Source organism: Hypomesus transpacificus, chromosome 18 (genome assembly GCF_021917145.1).
Source record: "Hypomesus transpacificus isolate Combined female chromosome 18, fHypTra1, whole genome shotgun sequence".
In the NCBI taxonomy this organism is placed as follows: Eukaryota; Metazoa; Chordata; class Actinopteri; order Osmeriformes; family Osmeridae; genus Hypomesus; species Hypomesus transpacificus.
In genome coordinates this window covers 12,106,095-12,128,756 of record NC_061077.1, presented here as the reverse complement: position 1 = coordinate 12,128,756, position 22,662 = coordinate 12,106,095, and the positions used below count along the sequence as shown (strand labels likewise).

At 43.4% G+C, this 22,662-nt stretch overlaps 3 protein-coding genes and 1 long non-coding RNA gene across 8 annotated transcripts; 1 reads left to right on the top strand and 3 right to left on the bottom strand.

The window, feature by feature from the left end:
- Positions 1 to 915: 915 nt before the first annotated feature.
- Positions 916 to 6,116, bottom strand: LOC124480384 (adhesion G-protein coupled receptor G7-like). The gene is made up of 15 exons (XM_047039644.1): positions 5,930 to 6,116; positions 5,685 to 5,789; positions 5,361 to 5,470; positions 5,096 to 5,242; positions 4,834 to 4,916; positions 4,580 to 4,713; positions 4,360 to 4,473; positions 3,985 to 4,163; positions 3,536 to 3,688; positions 3,332 to 3,444; positions 2,897 to 3,228; positions 2,706 to 2,787; positions 2,134 to 2,292; positions 1,838 to 1,997; positions 916 to 1,522 (listed from the first exon to the last, which is right to left on the bottom strand). Exons 2-15 carry the CDS (start codon positions 5,776 to 5,778, stop codon positions 1,370 to 1,372), a joined length of 2,013 nt encoding a protein of 670 aa, XP_046895600.1. The 5' UTR covers positions 5,779 to 5,789; positions 5,930 to 6,116; the 3' UTR covers positions 916 to 1,369.
- A 469-nt stretch (positions 6,117 to 6,585) lies between these two features.
- On the bottom strand, positions 6,586 to 11,494 carry LOC124480262 (adhesion G-protein coupled receptor G7-like). Its single transcript, XM_047039387.1, has 9 exons — positions 10,917 to 11,494; positions 10,672 to 10,776; positions 10,348 to 10,457; positions 8,149 to 8,295; positions 7,907 to 7,989; positions 7,679 to 7,812; positions 7,455 to 7,568; positions 7,080 to 7,258; positions 6,586 to 6,783 (listed from the first exon to the last, which is right to left on the bottom strand). Exons 2-9 carry the CDS (start codon positions 10,763 to 10,765, stop codon positions 6,586 to 6,588), a joined length of 1,059 nt encoding a protein of 352 aa, XP_046895343.1. The 5' UTR covers positions 10,766 to 10,776; positions 10,917 to 11,494.
- Positions 11,495 to 14,099: 2,605 nt separating this feature from the next.
- LOC124480405 (nascent polypeptide-associated complex subunit alpha-like) lies at positions 14,100 to 21,246 on the bottom strand. Of its 4 annotated transcripts, none has more exons than XM_047039690.1 (8): positions 21,124 to 21,246; positions 19,619 to 19,690; positions 15,311 to 15,396; positions 15,135 to 15,212; positions 14,899 to 15,045; positions 14,634 to 14,762; positions 14,368 to 14,490; positions 14,100 to 14,273 (listed from the first exon to the last, which is right to left on the bottom strand). In XM_047039690.1, the coding sequence occupies exons 2-8, from the start codon at positions 19,686 to 19,688 to the stop codon at positions 14,259 to 14,261; spliced, it is 648 nt and encodes a 215-aa protein (XP_046895646.1). In that variant the 5' UTR covers positions 19,689 to 19,690; positions 21,124 to 21,246; the 3' UTR covers positions 14,100 to 14,258. The 4 variants fall into 4 exon arrangements, with proteins under 4 accessions (XP_046895646.1, XP_046895644.1, XP_046895645.1 ...); XM_047039688.1 differs by lacking the exon at positions 21,124 to 21,246 and adding an exon at positions 20,671 to 20,743; XM_047039689.1 differs by lacking the exon at positions 21,124 to 21,246 and adding an exon at positions 20,626 to 20,697.
- Positions 20,182 to 22,662, top strand: LOC124480414. 2 transcript variants are annotated; one of them, XR_006957546.1, is made up of 4 exons: positions 20,182 to 20,340; positions 21,340 to 21,816; positions 21,985 to 22,025; positions 22,110 to 22,662. It is a non-coding gene; the product is annotated as an uncharacterized LOC124480414 (long non-coding RNA). The 2 variants fall into 2 exon arrangements; XR_006957545.1 differs by having other exon boundaries at positions 21,985 to 22,662.

Here is a 22,662-nt window from a genome sequence, read left to right as displayed (position 1 = left end):
TCGAATCGGCACTACGGGACTAAACACGCGGACAAAAACAAGAACTTGACTGAGTGGGCGAGGGCCGCTGATGGTTTGCTACCTCTCAGCTGTCCTTCGCCAGCCTGGCTCTGCCCTCCAATGTACTTCCGCTCAATTTTGATTTTGCTTCTGTACTAGGTCTGGCCATGAGGCACACAAGTCAGATGTCTCAGGTTAACTTTCTACCGGCCAATCAGCGAACAGAGGGAGTGGCTGATAACGATGACGTTGATGTTGTGCACTAGTTTGTGTTGTAGTTCTGTAATGGCGGCGGAGAAAGATGCGAGTGAAGCCATTCGGTCCGTTGTGGCAACACTGCCAAATATCCATAAGCTAAAACCAGAGCAAGAACAAGTTTTGCTGAGTTTTCTTGGTGGCCATGATGTTGTGGCCCTCCTCCCCACGGGGTTCGGGAACATTTTAATTTTCCAGCTACGGTAGCTAGCTCTGTTACAGTAGTGGTGAAGGAATTGGCTAAGGTGAACGCTAGCGATTGGTTATGGCAGATCAGAGTGGCTCTAGGCAGATCCAATAGTATTCAACTTTAACAAACTTCAATGCACTTGTTCAACCCCAAGCCAGACTGGATTTCTCTCACTGAACAAGTAAAATGAACTGAAAAAAGCATGTATTGCTTTTGTATAAAGTGAATATCAATTGCATATCTGTAACATATCAGCTTTCAGTTAGACAACAGGAAACAAGAACATTCCACAGAAACTAGAAACAGAAATGAATTCCCTTGAAAAACAGTTTTCACGTACACCACACAACTGAGAGGTTGGAGGAGGTGACAGAACGAGAGGAATGTATGGCGCACTAATGGGTAGTGCTGGGAAAGTATGGAATGATACAGGAATAAACACAGGCGTCAGTCACAGCAGACGGATACTAATGAGTGGGTGCGTCGTCATTGCTCAATCAATGCATTGAAGTTTAAAGTCTGCAACTATCGTTATGTGCATTGCACATCGACTCCTGATTTAGGCAACAGTTCGAGTTTGTTCCCAATGAAAAAAAACTAAAAGTTGATACAATTGGTTTAAAACATATAACCTAACAAAACAGATAGCAATACTGCACAGGCAATTATTTTTGTACTCACATACACATAGTATGTGGTATAGTGTAGTATATACTAGAGCATTGTATATACACATAGTATGTGAGTGAACAAATGGCACCAGAAACTACATATCTGGGTGCAGAACAGGGGAACAGTAATGATGGGGGAAAGAGATAATTATTTCGTGAACTCATAGTTCACTCGAAAGTATAGCGGTATTTCTTATCATTGGCAGTCTAATACTGTCTCTGCTGAAACAGACAGTTTTGACTGGCTATAGCTTTATGTATCCAGTTCTATGTATGAATCAGTGGTATTTCTATCTTTGTGTTTCCATAGAGTGAAACTTTTGACATGGCGGCCGATTGGAAGATCCAACATCTTTTGCCTGAAGATGGACTTTCTTGCTACGAACAGTATGAAGATCTGCAGTCCCTGTGAAAGACAAAAATAGAGATGGCAAATGGTTCTGAATTATTTAAAGGTCTATGTTATTTATGGGTCTTCATTTTATGAGCTGTAAATGTTCTATTGTTTGTTCGGACAGGATTATTAGGGAGTTGCCACAACATGGTTAGTGAGTTTCCCTTGTCACTTATCTCACAATTGTCTGTGGGGGCCGAAACAGGCGCTAACAAGCGTGTGCATACTGTACATAGGCATCCTGTGAATTGTGTTTTCATCACTTGTCCCCAATGTACTGCCGGTCTGACTCAGTGAGAACCCAGGTAACACAACACAGGTAACTACCTGTGTTGTGGTACACAGGCAGAAGACGATGTTCAGGATGAAGTGCACGTTCTTGTTTGGTATGATGAGCATCAGGTATCCTATTATCCAGGAGAGACCCAACACCACTGCCAATGAGAAACTACTCAGAAAATGTTTCTTGTTAGAGGACCGTCTGGTGCTGTGGAGAAAATAAAAAAAGCTTAAAGCAGATGGTAGAGCACTCACAACGTAGAAGTGCAATAAAACGTTTTAACAAGCCCTTTGACTATTAGGATTTGTTTACGTATGATTGCAGTTAACTACATCATTGGTACCTGGTTAAATTTGGGTTTGTTCTGCATGTTGTGTAGCTAAAATAGCATTGGATAGCTGTGTTAAAGATCAGCATTAGAGCTACCGGGATGAGGAACCCCCAGAACATTGGCTTTGCAAAGTCAAACTGCCCCTCTCGGTTTACAGCAGCAAGCCAGCAACTGGAGGGTCAAAAGGAAGTAGTTAGTTTGTGGTTGATGTAATGTACTGTGGTAAAAATCTACCTCTATGTGTTTTGTACTGTAGTATAAGATATACTAGGCTATGCTATGGAAGCAAATCAGTGACATTGGTTTTGAATTCAGCTCTTCAGATTGCAATATCCATTTATTTCAATGTAAAAGAAAAATCATATCCAAAAATTCAAAGTTCGGAAATTCAGGTTCCTCACAATTTGAACCCCAAAAATGCAGCCACTGGTTTGCTTCCAGAGTATGCTTTCTTTGTCCTGGTAGTGTAGTCTAAAGTTAGAATTAAAAAGGACAGTAAAAGCTATAACAGATTGTGTATTACATATTGGTAGTTTAGTGTATTAAGTAATAATGAAACAACCAAAAACGAAGTTTTGATTTACAATTCTTCCTGTCGGTAGTTTAATGGATCGTCCACGCTGTAGGTGACTCCCAACGTGATGGAAACGAGAACAGCAGGAACTCCTGGGAGAGAGAAGACAGTGTTGATGCACAAGTAGCTGCAGCAACCCTGCATTGCTACATTGACAAATATTACTTTCTACTTTGTTACTTTATGCTGCTACCTACATACCCCATCCAGTGACCACGGTGACAGTCGGAAGGTAGGATGGGGGTCTCCTCAGGGGGTTCCAGAGCAGTAGGAACATGTGAGAGGCATAGAGAGAGTTCCAGACAAAGGTGGCCGTCAGGAAGTACTGCAGCAAGGCCGCCATGGCAGTGCAGGGTCCGTGGTCTGGGTCGACGTGCGTGTCAGAGGAAAGCATGACGTTGGCGTCCCTGTCTTCAGGTTCATGGGACTGTGGGTCGGTGTTGTTGATCCCCAGCAGGAAGAGGAGGGTGAAGATGAGGAGGCTGACACAGAGGCTCACCATCAGGAGTGCTGGGCTGCTGTTACTGGATTTCCTGAAGAACGGACCAATTAAAAAAGGTTTACGTACCAATTTGCGGTCTCTACGTAGGTTGCTTTCGTGAGGGTTGCCAGGTCACGGTACAGCAAACATCTCACCTGGTCATGACGTGAAAAATGATTGCGATAACCAAGCCCACAACAGACATGGAACACCCCAGATAGGTGATCCAGTCCAGGGCTTCAGCGTAGACATAATCAACCCTGTAGGACTAGAGGTAATAGGGGTGTTTGATTTTTATGTGGAAAAACTGAAGTTCCCAGCTGAGGGCAGTAAAGACAGAGGTGAGAGAGGACACTTGCCATTAGCACAGCAAAGTTTGTGGTATGATTGCAAAAACAATGCAGGGCCTCAGGGGAAACGTTGACTTTGTAGCACCCATCCGTGCTCCATTCATTTTGGGTGTAGTTCCAGAACACGCATGCAAAGTCATAGAAGGTTGTGTTGGGGACATTCTGATAAAACAAACAAGTCGCTTTGTCATCACCGTAGCCGGAGAACCAAACACAGATAGACATTTAGATTTGTGGGTGAAATGGATGAATGCTGTTGTACAGTTGGTGTACTGGAACGTCCTTGTTCCACTGTTAAGAGGAGTTAATGGGTAACTTATTCCGTTGTAATTTGTGGAAAGTTTTGTATTTACACAGCAGTGCCGTTTCATCCAGTCTCCATGAATTATGAACAAGTGGCATGACTCTGCTGTATCAAGCACAGCTAATCTAAAACAGGGGTCAGCAGGGGATCTTACAACTGGTCTGAAGACCATTTCCACATGGTCAACACCCATCCTTCCAGCTCCTTTCACATTTCCCGAGATGACACTCCTATGACTGCCCAAGTGGGCTCTGAAATCCCTTGACCTGAAGAACCTGTCGTTCTGGTAGAGCACAAATCCAACAGAGATGCCAGAACTTCGACGCAGCACTCCTGAGGGGACGAGGCACAGTTTGTAGAGGGAAAAAAAAGGAGGGAGAAATTAGAGTTGTATTTCTATCTTCTTGATTATGTATTGATGTAGATTTTGTTTACTAGGTCTCATAGGATGTGTGTGATAAGCACAAGGAAACTCAAAAGGGGTGGATCGTAAATCTACTGTATGGTGTTAGGTTCACTGTCAACTCACCTGGTGATAATCTAATGAATATCTGCACATCAGTGGCCTCTCCATCGTCAGACACAAGTTTAGACGCGTTGGCATTTAGTCTAATTCTATCAGCAGCAAAACTACCATATAATCCTGGAGAAAGGGGAAATTATTGTGCTGATCATTTAATAAGAATCTAAAAAGTGGTCACTGCAAATGTATCTGCAAACGTGGATGAACGATGCTTTCTCCCATCAACCTGTTTGTGCAGAGAACTGGACGCCGACTATGTCATTACTGGTTAGTACGACAGACTGGACCGCGAGGTTGGGCTGGACCACTAGAGATGTGTCGTCTGACCCCTGTGAGATATTCTCTAAACTTCTTGTTAGCCTGTGGGGCAATCAGAGAGGTAGAGAGACAAAATCACCTCACAAGACTTTAAAAACTGTATTTTGACTTTAAAAACTGTATTGTGACTTAAAAATAATAATATTTACTTCAAAAACTGACTTTAAAGACGTCTCTGCCACACTGTCCGGTACAGAAGCCTCCAGCAGTTGACTAACAATGGTCAATGCTGCCACGGCAACTGCCTGCAATAGTACCAGATCACCACAGTTAGCTTAATAATAGTGGAATATTTCTTTTTTTCACACAGTATGTCTCTTTTTCTGTTATACACTATATGTTACAATTACCATATATAACTAAAACAATATCTGTAACCTCATTGTTAGAATTAACGGTGTGTTGAGGTTTGAAAACACTGCACCTCCGAGATATTTGAAGACCTTTCAAGGAGGGTGTTGGTGATGTCAATCGCCTTGGTAACATTATCAGCTGTTAAAGTCTCTGGATTTGACGTCAGAATCTGAGTACTGCTCGCTAACTGCAGCAAATCAGATGTGTTGCTGGATAGCTAAGGAGATCAAAACAAATAATGGATGTCATTTAATACTGTACAAGCACGTAGATTGTCCCATTAGGTTCAAAAAGAGGGTTTCTATTAGGAATTGTTGTAATTAAATTGTACTTACATTTCCTTGAATGTTGCTGAAAGTTATGTCACACTGTAAGACATTTGGGGTATCAAACTTTGGAGTCCCATATTGACCGGTACACCTTGCTGAAGCTCTGGGGACATTCACTGTTGGTGATAAAACAGGAAACAGTGAATTTATTATCAAGAATGTCATATAGACAATATTGTTGTTAATTTAAAATATCTCCAGTGATGGTATCCCATCCCAAGCCATCAGCTGCCACAGTGCCAAGAGAGTCAACACATTCAGGGCCGCAATAGCTGTAGACAAAAATGGGACACTGCTGTACCAGGAAAACAAACACATCCTTTATCTTACCACTAGATGTATTAGGTCCACACTTCTGCTTAGAATAACTGAACCAACCGATGGTAGTTCTTGGGAAATTAAACCCTTGAATGGTTTCTTCCATGCAGAAATTTTCTGAGAGATTTAAATGTGGTACATCAGTTTATATCAAATTCAGAACAGAACATACCTTTGATAACAAGATAATGAAGAACATGTTTAGAACAGCAGAGCCAGGCGAAGATGCCATGACAGTCGTGGCCGTTTAGACCCACCTATTGAGCAGTTTCCTCCAGTCCATTCAACGGGACAGACACAGAATCCATTCTGTAGCAAACCTCCATTGGCACAGCTCAGAGGAGGGTGGGCTGTGTGGGTGACAGTGGTGAACGTGGATATAGCACTGATGGAGGGGCTGGGAATGTTAGTACTTGTGGGGATGGAGGTAGGGACCGTGAAAAACTAGAGGAGGAGAAAAAACGAAACAACTGACATTTCAAAGTACTTTAAAGATAATAGGGATGTTATATTTGTATGTGGTAGGGGTGTAACAATATATCGTGGAACAATTTACAATATTTTTACAATATGTATCATTGAGTTAAGGCAATATTTTTACAATACGATGTCCGTTTGATCCGATTGGTTGAGCTACCAGCACACGACCTACTCTACACCTGCGTCATGCGTGCATTCATTGCATTCACAGAAATCGCTTGAAGGGAGTTAACTAAATTGTATGTACAACAAAGACCATTATTGAAAATGTTTAATGTTTGGGAAATAAATCTGTTAAATGAATTTCAGTTTATTTTAAAACGTTGTAAAAAATATTGTGACACGTATTGTATTGTACACCCAGTATCGTGATATGTATTGAATCGTGAGCTGAGTGTATCGTTGCACCCCAAGCATGTGGTAAACCGAAGTTTTACAGCTGAGGGCAGTAAAGACAGAGTTGAGAAAGGACACTTGCCATTAGAGCAGAAAAGTTTGTGGTATGATTGCAAAAACAATGCAGGGCCTCAGGGGAAACGTTGAATTTGTAGCACCCATCCGTGCTCCATTCACCTTTGGTGTAGTTCCAAGACACGCATGCAAAGTCATAGAAGGTTGTGTTGGGGACATTCTGAGAAAACAAACAAGTCGCTTTGTCATCACCGTAGCCGGAGAACCAAACACAGATAGACATTTAGATGTGTGGGTGAAATGGATGAATGCTGTTGTACAGCTGGTATACTTGGACTTTCTTGTTCCACTGTTAAGAGGAGTTAACGGGTAACTTATCCCATTGTAATTTGTGGTAAGTTTTGTATTTACACAGCAGTGCCATTTCATCCAACCTCCATGAATTATGAAACAGTGGCATGACTCTGCTGTATCAAGCACAGCTAATCTAAAACAGGGGTCAGCAGGGGATCTTACGACTGGTCTGAAGACCATTTCAACATGGTCAACACCCATCCTTCCAGCTCCTTTCACATTTCCCAAGATGATCCTGGTACGACTGTCCAAGTGGGCTCTGAACTCCCTTGACCTGAAGAACCAGGTGTTCTGGTAGAGCACAAATCCAACAGAGATGCCAGAACTTCGACGCCGCACTCCTGAGGGGACGAGGCACAGTTCGTAGAGCAAAAGAAAAGGAGGGAGAAATTAGAGTTGTATTTCTATCTTCTTGATTATGTATTGACGTAGATTTTGTTTACTAGGTCTCATAGGATGTGTGTGATAAGCACAAGGAAACTCAAAAGGGGTGGATAGTAAATCTACTGTATGGTGTTAGGTCCACTGTCAACTCACCTGGTGATAATCTAATGAATATCTGCACATCAGTGGCCTCTCCATCGTCAGACACAAGTTCAGAAGCGTTGGCATTTAGTCTAATTCTATCAGCAGCAAAATTACCAAATAATCCTGGAGAAGGGGGAAATTGTTGTGTTAATCATTTAATTAAAAAAAGTCTAAAAAGTGTTCACAGCAAATGTATCTGCAAACGTGGATGAACGATGCTTTCTCCCATCAACCTGTTTGTGCAGAGAACTGGACGCCGACTATGTCATTACTGGTTAGTACGACAGACTGGACAGCGAGGTTGGGCTGGGCCACTAGAGATGTGTCGTCTGACCCCTGTGAGATATTCTCTAAACTTCTTGTTAGCCTGTGGGGCATTCAGAGAGGTAGAGAGACAAAATCACCTCACAAGACTTTAAGACTGTATTGTGACTTCAAAAAAAAAATATTTAAAAACTGACTTTAAAGACGTCTCTGCCACACTGTCCGGTACAGAAGCCTCCAGCAGCTGACTAACAGTGGTCAATGCTGCCACGGCAACTGCCTGCAATAGTACCAGATCACCACAGTTAGCTTAATAATAGTGGAATATTTCTTTTTTTCTGTTATACACTATATGTTACAATTACCATATATAACTAAAACAATATCTATAGCCTCATTGTTAGAATTAATGGTGTGTTAAGGTTTGAAAACACTGCACCTCCGAGATATTTGAAGACCTTTCAAGGAGGGTGTTGGTGATGTCAATCGCTTTGGTAACATTATCAGCTGTTAACGTCTCTGCATTTGACGTCAGAATCTGAGTACTGCTCGCTAACTGCAGCAAATCAGATGTGTCGCTGGATAGCTAAGGGGATCAAAACAAATAATGCATGTAGTTATATACTGTACAAGCACTTAAATTGTCCCTTTAGGTTAAAAAGAGGGTTTCTATTGAGAATCGTTGTATTTACATAATTAGGGTTGTTGTAGGTTTCTGCTTAAATAGCCTCAGATATCTGTATTCGGATCAGAGCGAATAGTGTCCTACTGAGTGTTGATTATGACTGTCTCCTAATTGTAAGTATCATTCTATTTGTATTCTAATTCATCTAGAACATATTCTTAGCTAGCATGTGTTTCTTCAGCATTCCCGTTCATTACAACACTCGTAGACGTAGCCGTAGATATGTCACAAAGTATATACGGTCCACTTCCAATCTTAGCTACCTATCCAGATCTTCTCCACCTGCCCTCTCTCCTTCTATAGCGCTCTGGAACTGCCAGTCTGCTCTACATAAAGCAGACTTTATCCTGGCGTTTGCATCCCAGGCTTCTCTTCACGCACTAGCGCTGACAGAGAAATGGATCCGCCCAGGTCATCAAGATCATCCGTCATCATTCTGCTGGACCTTTCTGCAGCATTTGATACGGTTAATCATCAGATTCTGCTCGCCAGACTCTCTGAGATGGGCATCACTGGCACTGCACTTCAGTGGATCTCATCCTACCTGTCCGGAAGATCCTACCAGGTCTCCTGGGGAGGCAAAGTGTCAGGACCCCAACAGGTCTACACTGGTGTCCCACAGGGCTTCGTCCTCGGCCCCTCCTCTTCCACCTGTACACCACCTCACTTGGACCGATCATCACCTCCCACGGCTTCTCCTACCACTGCTATGCTGACGACACGCAGCTGTACCTGTCGTTCCCCCCGACTGATCCGGGGATCTCAGCTAGGATTGAGGCCTGCCTCACAAACATTTCCGCCTGGATGAGCACCACCTCCAGCTGAACCTCGCCAAAACAGAACTTCTCATCATCCCGGCCAAACCCTCTATCTCCCAAGATCTCTCAATCACCCTGGGATCCGCGACGGTGACACCCTCATCCTCTGCCAGGAACCTTGGGGTGACCATGGATGACGAGCTATCCCTCACAGCCCACATTGGTGCGGTCTCCCGGTCGTGTAGGTTCACCCTCTACAACATCCAGAAGATCAGGAGATACCTGTCTGAGCACTCCACAAAGCTGCTTGTCCAAGCACTTGTCCTCTCCAAGTTGGACTACTGCAACTCACTGCACGCCGGTCTCCCAGCATGCACAACCCGCCCTCTCCAGAGGATCACAGAACGCAGCGGCCCGCCTGGTCTTCAACCTACCCAGATGCTCCCATGTTACCCCGCTCCTCATCTCTCTCCACTGGCTACCCATCACGGCCCGTATCAGATTCAAGACCCTGGTACTGACCTTCCGAGCGGTGAACAGGACTGCACCTGACTACATCAAGTCTCTCCTCCTGCCCTACACCCCCACCCGCCACCTAGGGTCTTCTTCTGACAACCGTCTAGTGGTCCCTCCGCTCAAGACCGCCCGGTCCCAACACAAGCTCTTCTCCTGTCTGGCCCCCCAGTGGTGGAATCAACTCCCTACCTCCATCAGAGACACTGACTGTCTCTCCACCTTCAAGAAAAGGCTCAAGACACACTTGTTCCGGGAATACAACGGCACCTAGGAATGATTTGCTGGACCTGATGTTAGTTTCCTCCAGGATCACAATGACTCTTACTTAGAGACTTGTTGCTCTTGTTGGTTAGCTGTAACTGATTTAAAACTCTGTACTCGCTGTGAAATATGCTTACTGTTGCTTGCTTTTCTACAAGGTACACTCCTGCACTTTTTTTTTTAAGGTTCATCTTGTTTAATTGTAACTTGTTTAACTACATGCTCTTATGGTTTTTCCCTTTGGCACTTATTTTTGGTTTTTCACAATGTATGCTTCATGTTTGGCTACCCGCAATGTAGGGGATATCTCAGTGTTATGATAAGTGACCTATGCACTTTTGTAAAAGCTCTCTCTTGGAAGTCGCTTTGGATAAAAGCGTCTGCTAAATGAATACATTAATTTTTTTATTGTACTTACATTTTCTTGAATGTTGCTGAAAGTTAAGTCACACTGTAAGACATTTGGGGTATCAAACTTTTGAGTCCCATATTGACCAGTACACCTTGCTGAAGCTCTGGGCACATTCACTGTTGGTGATAAAACAGGAAACAGTGAATTTATTATCAAGAATGTCATATAGACAATATTGTTGTTAATTTAAAATATCTCCAGTGATGGTATCCCATCCGAAGCCATCAGCTGCCACAGTGCCAAGAGAGTCAACACATTCAGGGCCGCAATAGCTGTAGACAAAAATGGGACACTGCTGTACCAGGAAAACAAACACATCCTTTATCTTACCACTAGATGTATTAGGTCCACACTTCTGCTTAGAATAACTGAACCAACCGATGGTAGTTCTTGGGAAATTAAACCCTTGAATGGTTTCTTCCATGCAGAAATTTTCTGAGAGATTTAAATGTGGTACATCAGTTTATATCAAATTCAGAACAGAACATACCTTTGATAACAAGATAATGAAGAACATGTTTAGAACAGCAGAGCCAGGCGAAGATGCCATGACAGTCGTGGCCGTTTAGACCCACCTATTGAGCAGGTTCCTCCAGTCCATTCAACGGGACAGACACAGAATCCATTCTGTAGCAAACCTCCATTGGCACAGCTCAGAGGAGGGTGGGTTGACTGGGTTGTGTGGATGGCAGTGGTGGAGAGAGTGCTGGTGGAAAGAGTGCTGTTGGTGGGGGCAGTGGGGGAAAGAGTGCTATTGGAAAGAGTGCTGTTTGAAAGAGTGCTGTTGGTGGGGGCAGTGGGGGAAAGAGTGCTGTTGGTGGGGTCAGTGGGGGAAAGAGTGCTGTTGGTGGTGGCAGTGGTGAAAAAAGTGCTGTTGGTGGGGGCAATGGTGGAAAGAGTGCTGTTGGTGGGGTCAATGGGGGAAAGAGTGCTGTTGGTGGTGGCAGTGGTGAAAAAAGTGCTGTTGGTGGGGTCAATGGTGGAAAGAGTGCTGTTGGTGGGGTCAGTGGGGGAAAGAGTGCTGTTGGTGGGGTCAGTGGGGGAAAGAGTGCTGTTGGTGGGGTCAATGGTGGAAAGAGTGCTGTTGGTGGGGTCAGTGGGGGAAAGAGTGCTGTTGGTGGGGTCAGTGGGGGAAAGAGTGCTGTTGGTGGGGTCAGTGGGGGAAAGAGTGCTGTTGGTGGTGGCAGTGGTGAAAAAAGTGCTGTTGGTGGGGGCAATGGGGGAAAGAGTGCTGGTGGAAAGAGTGCTGTTGATGGGGTCAGTGGGGGAAAGAGTGCTGTTGGTGGGGTCAGTGGGGGAAAGAGTGCTGTTGATGGGGTCAATGGGGGAAAGAGTGCTGGTGGAAAGAGTGCTGATGGAATGAGTGCTGTTGGTGAGGACAGTGGGGGAAAGAGTGCTGTTGGTGGGGGCAGTGTTGGACGTGGATGTAGCATTGATCTGGGCTGAGCTGGGAATGAAAGTAGGCCTACTAGTGGGGATGGAGGTAAGGATGGAGGTAAGGATGGAGGTAAGGATGGAGGTAAGGATGGAGGGTGTGGTAATTCGAGGTAAGTCAGCAAACGGTGTGGTTGTATCTGGTGAAGTATTTGTAGGATGATGTGTGGTTACATTATCAGTACTGGTAGTCTTGTTAGTAGTTATATCCTTAGCTGTAGGATTAATTAGGTGTACATAAATCACAAGATTAGGTGTGGTTGTATAGTCAGTAGTCACACTGTCAGTGGTGTTTGCAGGATTAGTAGAATTTAGAAAACCAGGTGTGGTTACATAATCAGTAGTCATATTGTTAGTAGCCACAATGTCCGCAGCGGTTTCATTATGTGGGCCTACAATTGACAGAAATCTGACAGGGACGCTGTGTTGAAAAAACACTGTAAAAAGAAGGCAAGATAAATTATCATGAGCCATCAGAAACGTGGTCAACAATGTCATCATGGACATTGTCATGTCAACAATTTCATGGACCAGAACCCCCCCTCCAATAAATGAGTGCATTTCAGCCATTTCTCATGCCCTCACGCAACACCTTGTAGCCTATTTCTCAAGCATTTCTGAGAAATTTTAAAATCCTTTCATGTCATTACTAATCCCATGCCTTTCGCAAAACCAAAGGTAGTGCCATGCACTTTAGTTCAATCTGTGTGAAGTAGGCTATAACATGTTAGTCTTACCTATGATGAAAATGAATGAAAACCGCATGTCCCTCATCTCAAAACAACCTTCCGATCGGCCTTCAGTCCTGAGGTGAAGTAGTCCTGAAGTTTAAAGTAGCACACCTACTCTTGAGGTAAAACTAAAACTCCAAAACATGAACTGCCAGTTCATGTTTAACTTAAACCAGGAACTAGTTATTGTATTACAGCCTTATCAGTGTCGGTAAAATTACTTGTGGTCAAGCTCGATCACACGTTACTTTAAGTAATAGCGCCATCTAGTGGGTAACGGTTGCAAGAATAGAATATTCATAACTAAGGGAGTGGTGACATTGTAGGCTATACATGCAACATTTGACACATTAACATATAACAACGACATGAGAACATCCATTATGTTGGATTAACAGAGTTTATCCAAAGACGGAAATGAGCACACAGTGCAAGCACTGCAATAGGCTTTTTCAGTTTCCCATCTTCCTTCAAACACAGGGGACTCAGTTTAGGTTGTTTGGCCAATATGAAACCTCTGCAGTATGCATTAAACACAGAGGTGCTGCTGGGAGCTGAACCCAGGATCTCCTGTTTACAAGACAGGCGCTTTCAAGCGGCTAAGCCACAGCACCTCTGAATCTGGAACATTGGATGCAACTACTTGAAGCCTCTCAGAGTGATGGATCGGACAGCATCATGGAAACACCACCAACGTGCCCTCAGTTCTCAGCCTTACTGACAGTTTACGTTAACATTTACAAGTTCCGGACACATTTTTTTTATATAAAGTTAGGTGCTGCTGGGAATTGAATGCATGGAACCCTTTTTATGAAACACGTACTTTCGTAGGCAATCGATTTGTGGGTATCAGTTACTATTTCGATTAAATAAATAAACATTATATGACGATTGTAACCTCAATTTTTGTTCCCGCTTTTTCCAACTTGCAAACAAGTTGTGTAGCACTCAATTCTCTACATTCTAATGCCAGATATGTTTGACAATTGTGCCAGCAGTGGTCCCAACAGGTCCTTTTTCTATGGATTAGACTGTGTAGACGGGTGTTTTCTATGGATTAGACTGTATAGACGGGTGTTTTCTATGGATTAGACTGTATAGACGGGTGTTTTCTATGGATTAGACTGTATAGACGGGAGATTTCTATGGATTAGACTGTATAGACGGGAGATTTCTATGGATTAGACTGTATAGACGGGAGATTTCTATGGATTAGACTGTATAGACAGGTGTTTTCTATGGATTAGACTGAAATAGACAGGTGTTTTCTATTGATTAGATTGTTTAGACAGGTGTTTTCTATGGATTAGACTGTATAGACGGGTGTTTTCTATGGATTAGACTGTATAGACGGGAGATTTCTATGGATTAGACTGTATAGACAGGTGTTTTCTATGGATTAGACTGAAATAGACAGGTGTTTTCTATTGATTAGATTGTTTAGACAGGTGTTTTCTATGGATTAGACTGTATAGACGGGTGTTTTCTATGGATTAGACTGTATAGACGGGTGTTTTCTATGGATTAGACTGTATAGACAGGTGTGCAGCACACAGTACATTTTTGCACAACCTTACAAAAGAGTTACAGATAAACAAGGAAAACACATTTATTACCTTTAGCGTTAATCCTAAATATACACAGTAAATAGAAACCATTTCTGTAATGCACCACTTTATTTCCTTCAAATAATTTAGGCTAATAATGTTGTTCGTTCGTTCGTTCTGATGCTTCCTCCAAGCTCTTTGGTGTCTACATGGTCAATTCCTGTCAAAGTAATCAAGTGTTAGTGTCAGCTGCACTGGCAGTAAAACATGGCAGAATGTATTAAACTACAGGCAGAATAAATGTGTTTCTTTACCATGATGGCATTGACAATGTCATTGTTGTTGTTCTTTAGTGCGCGGATCGCCTTCACTCGGGACACATTGGCTTGTGACATTACCAGTTCAATGTCCTTGACCTCCACGCCAGTATCATCCACCTACAAACCACAGAATGCAGCACATTTAGGAAACAATAAAGTAGCTAGAGCTAGAGTGTACATTTATTGTACATTCAGTGTACATTTATGCCATGTACATGAGTAGGACAACAACACAGGGAACTGAACGTGTTGACACTCACCTCCTCTTCTTCACTCTCCTCCTGCACTGTTGGCGTTTGTGTGTTCTCCTGGATACTGGACACTGCCTCTCCCTGAACCTTAAACTTCTCTGCAGCTGCTAACTGAGCTTGTTGTGAAAGGTCCTCAATCTGGGTTGAAGAAGAATGGACCTTTAGACAATTGTAGGCCTACCTCATTTTACAATGAACACAACACACCGTGAATGAACACAGATTTGATTAAACGATGACACAAGGAATGATCACAGCAATAGCAACTATATACCTTGGCTTCACCAAATACAATGTACGTGTCAGATGCTGGGCTCTTGTAGACGTCTGGCTTGGGGATGACAAACAGGATGTTCTTAGACTTCCTGATGGTGACCCTCGTCACTCCTGCTACCTGACGCAGACCCAGCTTGGACATGGCCTGGTGAAGGATCGAAAAGAAACTCGTCACAAGGGAACTTGGGTCGATTCCTTCAAACTGAACTAGAGATGCCACAGGAAGTAACTGGCCTTTCTTGCTTTCTTTTCACTTCTGCTCTGTTTTGCTTTGCTGACTGGCTCCTCGTCGATCTCAGCAGCGGCAGCAAGCTGGGGAAACAAGGAGAACGTAGAAGTTACTTAGATTCCGACTACAAAAGTCTAAAGTCTCAGCCTTGAAAGGCTCACCAAAAGGTGTGTTGTCTTACCTGAGCTTGATGCGTTTGTGCCTGGGCTGAATCCTGCTCCTCCAACTCTGGGACAGACTCGTCACTGTCTGAATCTGTTGCCGACCCTACATGTAACCCCAAAATGTTCAATTAGAAATGCATCGCAGCCAGATTCAACGGTCATATTTACTGGTATAACAAACTGGTTTCTTAATAACCTCGATAATTTAGCCTTGAGAGAGAAACAAACATGTAAAATTGTGGAATGTGTGACATCAAGCTTTACCAATAACCATGAATAACCGCGATGATAACTTTCAGAACTAAAACGGCCTCAACCCAGGGTTTTCTCGCAGCACTTTTCGGTTAAGACGGCCGCTTAAGCAACACACGCCTGCTGCCTTAACTACGTCGTCGTCCCCCGTCCCCCGCATTAGTCTATTCCCCCCGGTCTGACAGATAACACCACCCTACCACCTTAAGTAACACATTTTCTGCAGGAAACCTTGTACACCCAACAGTGATTTAGCACTTAAGTGGTAATAATTTCCTCAGAGTACAGTAAATATTCTCTCATCCAAGTTACTAATCAAAAGTGGAAACCATCTGTAATTGTTAACATTAAAATGTAAATAGTTTAATACACGAGATTTCAAATGCCACACCTAAGGAAAAGGAGGGAAGATAAATGTTTTATACTTTAAAACAATTAACAAGTATAATGCTCTCACACTCAAGTGTTAGCTAACCTGGAGGATGCATGCTTTGGCATGTTTACAGTGTTATTCTTTTAACATTCAACATCACGTATCAAACAATATAAAATACTTCAACATTTAATATCAAGTCTGCGTGCAATAAAATTGAATTTTCTTCATTCAGGCTAACTTCAATAGTTTTGTATCACGGTTCAGGCAAATTAGCTCATTGTTAGTGTCTCAACACGCAACGATTCACCCAACACATATCTCAATTAATATGCATCTACATTTGAAGACAGGTGCTAAGGATTTGCCTATTAGGTGACAATGTTAAGTTGTTAGTGCCACTTCCGTTGCCATGCAAGACAGGCACAATATGAAGAGAAATACCCTTGTTGTTCTTGACCACAGGCTGGGCTGTGGTGGGGTCTTGGAGCTCTGGTGGGGGACCAGTGATGAAGATGGGGTTTACAGAAGGTGCAGAGACCAGGGACGGAGGGGGTATTGGAGGGGACATGGTTGGTGGGGATGAGGGATCTGGGAGTAAGTACTCCTTTGGGGAAATCAGTGGGGGAAGATCGTCAACCTCTTCAGAGGACTGAACGAGGGCAGTTGCTGGGGGAACCGCTTTCGGAGCGACGACATCCACACCAGCAAGGGCAGAGGTGGCCCCCGAGGTCTTCTCTGCATCACATGGAGAAGGTGCAGAAGACCGATGGACAAAGCTTGTTGGCGTTTCAAAATGGAGTGGCTTTTCAATGGCAGCGGGCATAGAGGTAGTGGCAGAAGCTGGTAATGGCACAGCGACAACGGCAGCAGCGGTTAAACCCTCTTCCTCCCCAGCCGGGCCTTTGGGACACGCGTCTACCCACTCCTTGGTAGCCCCAGACCCATAGGACAGCTGAGCCTTTTCAGCAGAGGCCTCCGCAGGTGCGGCTACGGCCATGTGTGCCTCCTGCTCCTGTACTTGCTCGACGGCAGCTCTCTTGGGGACGCTAAGGGGGAGAGCCGTCCAGAACGACATGGGTGCAGGGGCAGCAGGCTGACAGGTCACTGTGAACGCAAACGGGGAAGCTTTGAGCGACGCCGCTTTAGGAGCCTCTTTGTGCGACGCCTCGGCCGGAGACGCCGCTTTAGGAGCCTCTTTGTGCGTCGCCTCGGCCGGAGACGCCGCTTCGGATGTCGAATCCTCTGGAGAAGGGGTCTCTGCCTTGGTGGCGATGCCTAGGGCGGGGGTGACTACAGCTGAGGCTGGGGAAGAGAGGAAAGCTTTGGAGGGCATGTCCTTTGTTGGCGGCGCAGCGCCGACATCCAGTTGGGGGGGAGATAACAAGGCAGTGGGAAGAGAGGAGAGAAGAGGAATGGCAGGTGGCTTGTGGACCTGTGGCGCGACGCAGCTGATGTTTGGTCCCCTCTCAGACAGAGAGGGAGGCGGGGGTCTGGCTAGAGCAGGTGCAGGAGCGTTAGATTCAGACGGGGCTGGAGGGGCAGCAGCCATGCCTGCAGCAGACGCGGGTTTAGTAGGCTGTACTATGTTAGTGGCAACCAGCGGTCCGTCTCTGAAAGCACCATCGGTTTCCTTGGCGTCTCGGATTACCTTGGGTTGCTGGCTATCCCCGTCTCCACCAGCAGGAGGGGAACCCACAGGAAGGAAGGCTAGGGGCAAGCAGGGAGGGGTGGAGCAAGGAAAGGAAGAGGGCAATGCTGAGGATAAAGCGGATGGAGAAGGGCACTTGGTAAAGACAGGTATTTGTGAGTATAGAGGTACAGACACTTGCTGGGTCCCACTTTTAGTGTCATTAGTTCTAGGACAAAAAGGGGAACTAGTGGTTCCTCTCTGTGTGTGTGTGTGTGTGTGTGTGTGTGTGTGTGTGTGTGTGTGTGTGGGGGGGGGGTTAAAGAGCCTAAAGAATTTCACTTGGGATTTGCTCATGGGGCCGTGGAGGTCAAATATACATATTATTGTTCTTCCCTTTCTCACAAAACACTAGAATTGAACATAAACCTTGATTAAATGCAACCAAATGTATCAGTTAGCTGTATGTTTACCATTTGCCAACCTGAGTGAGACTACACTACAAACTTGCTGTAGTGTGACTCAATATACATGTTACTTGGCAAACAGCTCACCAAATAACACAGATTGTTCCCCCACAAAGGCACTGAAATACTTGAGTCACCAACACACTCAAATTAAAGTAAATTCTGCTACTGGCAAACAGACAAGCAAATTTCTGCATTTCCCGAAAGCGTCAGAAGCCTAAATTGATCGTAGAATCCATCGTACCACGGATCTTAGTTTTACCGGCTGTTTTCCAAAGCCATCGTAGCTAAAGTGGCACTTGAAAGCTTGTATATTAGCCTACTCCTTACGAGCATGTTCGGGAAACGCACGTAAATAATAATAATGATTGTCATTTTGCTCGTAGAAAGTTACGATCCATCGTTATCGGGAAACGCAGCCCAGAGCGATTCGGGGTGACAAATTACTTGAAAATATTGGTGGTTAGTGTCCACCTCTGTCTGGAACTTCATCCTGGTCTTTAGCCACATGGTGTTGCTGTAAAGCCATGATTACAGCAACACTCCACTGCATTTCCCCCACTCTTCCGTCCAATCCATTGCAATGACTTGCACCAAATGCACCTTGAACGGTGTGATCTTCAAAATCAACCCCAGGTGTATCAACGGCAACTCTGATATCATATTTTGACTTGGTGAGACTATGTCCTTCAGCTTGAAAATGTCCAGTGTTTAAGACACACAGTAACACATTTCTTGATTACTTTTGTTGGGGTTCAGTTGCAGCTTGGTCAGTGGAAAGCAGATGACTGTGCAGAGTCAGCATACCTGCCACAGCGTACCTGCCACAAGCATTACAATCTTCCACTCCCATCCTTGTTGCAGTGGCAATCGAAAAAACCATCAGACCCTAGCCTTCATCTTGGCAAGTTACGCCATCTTCAGCAGGGCTTTGAAGAGGGTATTTCTTGACCTCAAGTGGTGATATGGCTGTGGTCATAACAGTCCAGAACAAAGTACAAGGAGGAGTAGGGAGAGTCGTCACAGAAACATTCACATCTACAACTGTGACTGTCTTACTTGACGATAAACAGTGCCTAGGTTACAAACTTAAAAGCAAAAAACTGAAGGGACAGCACAGACGGTAGCAAATTGGCTCCAACGACAGGGTCAGATTGATGACAGCAACAGTAAATAATAACAGCAGTAAAATGACTTCACTTGATGTTACTTATTTTCCAAACATATTTGTTGAAACATATTTGCTAACAAAAAAACTATTCAGTTGTTTTGAGTAAAAACTGAAATATCCACCCAAGACAAATTTGACCAATTTATTACAAAATGAAACAAAAATGAAATACAAAATACATACTACTAGTACTGTCAGATTGTCTAGGAAGGTTTAGGCTTTAACCTTTCAGTACAACCCACATTTTTGGAAGATGTATTAAGAATGTTTTAATTGTGACTTTCTGTTGAAAGCACAAGCGCACCACCAGGATTATTGATTGAATAACAAATGATCAAACCTGAATGTGGTTGTCATTACAGCCTTGTTATGAATGAGATCCAAGGCCTTAAATGCCTTTGATTTAGCACGTTTAAGATGAGTATTACAAACCTGTCTCGGCCTGAGGCTGTTGCAAGTCCTGTTCCATAATGGAAACTGTCTCTGTGGATTCTCCTGGCATGGCTGTGGACAAACGAAAAGCTTCAGTAACGCAATGGTTTTCGATTTCTAAACCAACTGTAGGAGGGAGACACATGGCTATAGCAGTTTGGGAACTTCTTTTGAATAACAGGCTGTAAAGCTCTGATCTAGTGATTAAGTGCACAGAGCTATCATGTTTGGGCTCTTGGTAGAAAGTCTGAGTCTAGTGTCCTTATTGATTTGTAGAGGCACTGAACCAGGTTCAGTATGATGATGTTGTGAAGCACAACAGAAAGTAGAGTCAAGCTAAATAGTCTTTTTTAATTTAATAGTATGCTGAACAAAGAAAGTCCACTGGCACTAACTTTCTAGCTTATTGCTCTTTACATGCTAGCTACACACTTAGACCTGTGGCTAATGCCAGATGTACTAAATGACATATTTACATTACATAACATGTAGGCCTGACTATATTTACCCATGCTGGCATAAGGACCGGAACTTAACTTCTTAGTTGTGACATCCTCACCTACCTCAACTTGAAAGTACACTTGTCTACCTTCTGGACTGCATACTACTATAGCTAGCTAGCTACTCATGGGTTGTTTATACTCGTGCTAGCAAGCGGGAAATTATAAACTTTGAGGAAGGTGGGGGTAGCTAGATAGGCTAGGTATGCCTCTTTTTCAAAGGTTAGCAAATATGGTATTGCAACATACTGAGCCGACAAGCTAACGATAAACGTGCTAGCAAGCTACCTAGCTTTCGAAGCATTGCCATTATTATTGCTATTGGAACGTAGCTTGCACCAGTGGTGGTGCAGCACTACAGCTTGTATTGAACCGTGTTAGGCTAGCTAGCTACGTTAGGCTACTTGGCCATCAAGTGTGTAATGCATTAAATCCAAAAATGTTCAATCCATCTTTGTGATATAAAAGTAAAGAGACACGTATGTAATAACAAAGAAATACAACTACCTATTTGGTGTTAGATGCCGTTAGATTGGCACTGGAAAAACTTACTGTGAAGGGATTCAGATCCAAGATGGTTGGCAATTAACTACAGTTACCAGAATGCCTTAAACGACAGGCTTCCGGGTTATTAATTAATTAACCCTTAACTTACCGTGTTGTAGTTGTAAACAAACTCAGTGGACACGGGATCTCGGAAAGGACCATCAACGTATATGAGAAAAATATATATAAGGGTTCTCATATGAGAACCTTTATATATTTGTTCTCTGTCGGAGCCGAAGTTGCCTACGTTCACATGCTGCTAGCTTTAGTTTAAGAAAGACTGCATGCCTTGATGTTTTCAATCACCAAAATGTTAATTTTATCCAGTGACTATGATATGAGCGGCAGAACGTGAAGGCATTTGACGGAAAATACCATACAGTGAAGGATTGATGTCGTACGCCAATATATAACACAGCACACATTGTAAATTGTAATATGCTGAATCAAAAAACGTACCTGATTTGCAAGCATTTATGGGGTTGTCCTGCCTGTCAGTCAGACTAACAATCTACTAACACTAACATTTCAAGAGCAAAAACATTCGTGGGTGCTTGAGTTTTTAAATTGCTCAACAATGTGATTTTTATTTGTTCATTTTTTCATTATTCAACAATGTGATTCAGACCCACAGTTCAGTTCTAGTGACGAACTTCCTGCTTACATTTGTCTCAGTTATCAGCTGTTGGACATGGACTCAAAGGAAGAGGCAGGGAGACGTGACATTAAAGTGCAGGCAAGTACAGCATTAGTCTCTTAGCTAAGTAGGCTATACAACAGCCATTAATAATACACATTTAGCTACTGTTGCACGAGGAAGATAAGAGTGTACGGGACGGGTGTGTTTTCTGTGTGTCGAAGTACGTGGGAAAACTCGTCACTACTCGCGAGCAAGTGAAAAGTAGGCTAGGCGCAGCAGCAAGGATTCAATGGATTCGGCACTGCTAAAATGAAAACAAAATCGAAATGGAGGTCTGCAACAAATATATATCATATAAATCTTGATTACATCCGCCTTCTCATTAATACATGCACTACTGCCTGCCTGTGAGTAAGATATAATTCGATGGAAGATACTCGTCGTTGTGTTTCATCCTCTAATCTAGCTGGCTAGCTTTCTACATAACCTCACCCAGCGAGCAACGGCAATAGGTGAGACCCATTCCACTCCGCATACCGTTATTCGAAAATGGAAATTCCGCACTTCTATGGAGCTATAATAATCTGATATGCTGGCTGGTAGCCTTATGAGAATCCTATCTGCGGAACTGTCCTAGGATCATACTTCCTTTTTTTTAAATTATTTTTTCTCTTCAACAGGACGATAATTGATCGATTAAGGGAATTTATGGGATCACAAGGTAGGCTAATTAATGAGTTTATGCAAATACGTTTCTTTGTTTCATATGACTGTCAATAGACCTTTCTTTTTTCTTTTTTTACAGTGAAACGTGTTTGATCGAGGAATTGAGGCGCAGTTTCCTTTGTTTACAGTCTGCATTTTAGAACAGCTGATGCGTCCATGCAATGCAGGTTTAGACACGTTTTGCGACCATTGCAACTTATACATTCGCGCCCAAGAGACTCGCTAAATATTCAAACAATCAACGTTATTTAACCTTTCAACTGTATCATATTTATCAGACAGGTCTCACACTGCATCCTTCAGTCAAATTATTGGGACAACTTTATTTTCATTCAGAGTAGGCTATAGGCACACCAGCAATTTTTTTTTAAGGAGTACATAATGTGCTCATAATACACAATAATATAACATTGCAGCATAATAACATGTTATGTCTTAGAGATTATCAAGAATTTAGTCACATTAGGAAGTTTGGAAGATGTGACATGAAAGAGATATCCCTATTAAATCAGACAGAAGTGGCAAAAAAGGCTAGTGAGTAAGTTTGATAGATTTCATAATTTAGTTTATTGAAACAGAATTGAGACTTTCATGGGTCCAAATAGAAAAAATGATTTCGAAATGATGCAGTA

Coding starts and splice junctions, on each gene's coding strand:
- LOC124480384 (XM_047039644.1), bottom strand. CDS start 5,778: ATGGAAGAAACCATTCAAGGGTTTAATTTCCCAAGAACTACCATCGGT. Junction 2,293..2,705: donor AACTACCGACAGGAAGAATT/GTAAATCAAAAC, acceptor TTGACCCTCCAG/TTGCTGGCTTGCTGCTGTAA. Junction 1,523..1,837: donor GCCTGTGTACCACAACACAG/GTAGTTACCTGT, acceptor TGTCTTTCACAG/GGACTGCAGATCTTCATACT.
- LOC124480262 (XM_047039387.1), bottom strand. CDS start 10,765: ATGGAAGAAACCATTCAAGGGTTTAATTTCCCAAGAACTACCATCGGT. Junction 8,296..10,347: donor TCAGCAACATTCAAGAAAAT/GTAAGTACAATA, acceptor TGATCCCCTTAG/CTATCCAGCGACACATCTGA. Junction 7,569..7,678: donor CCAGTTCTCTGCACAAACAG/GTTGATGGGAGA, acceptor CCCCTTCTCCAG/GATTATTTGGTAATTTTGCT.
- LOC124480405 (XM_047039686.1), bottom strand. Junction 15,397..19,618: donor ACAGCCTCAGGCCGAGACAG/GTTTGTAATACT, acceptor GGTTACATGTAG/GGTCGGCAACAGATTCAGAC. Junction 14,491..14,633: donor AGGAGAGTGAAGAAGAGGAG/GTGAGTGTCAAC, acceptor TGTGGTTTGTAG/GTGGATGATACTGGCGTGGA.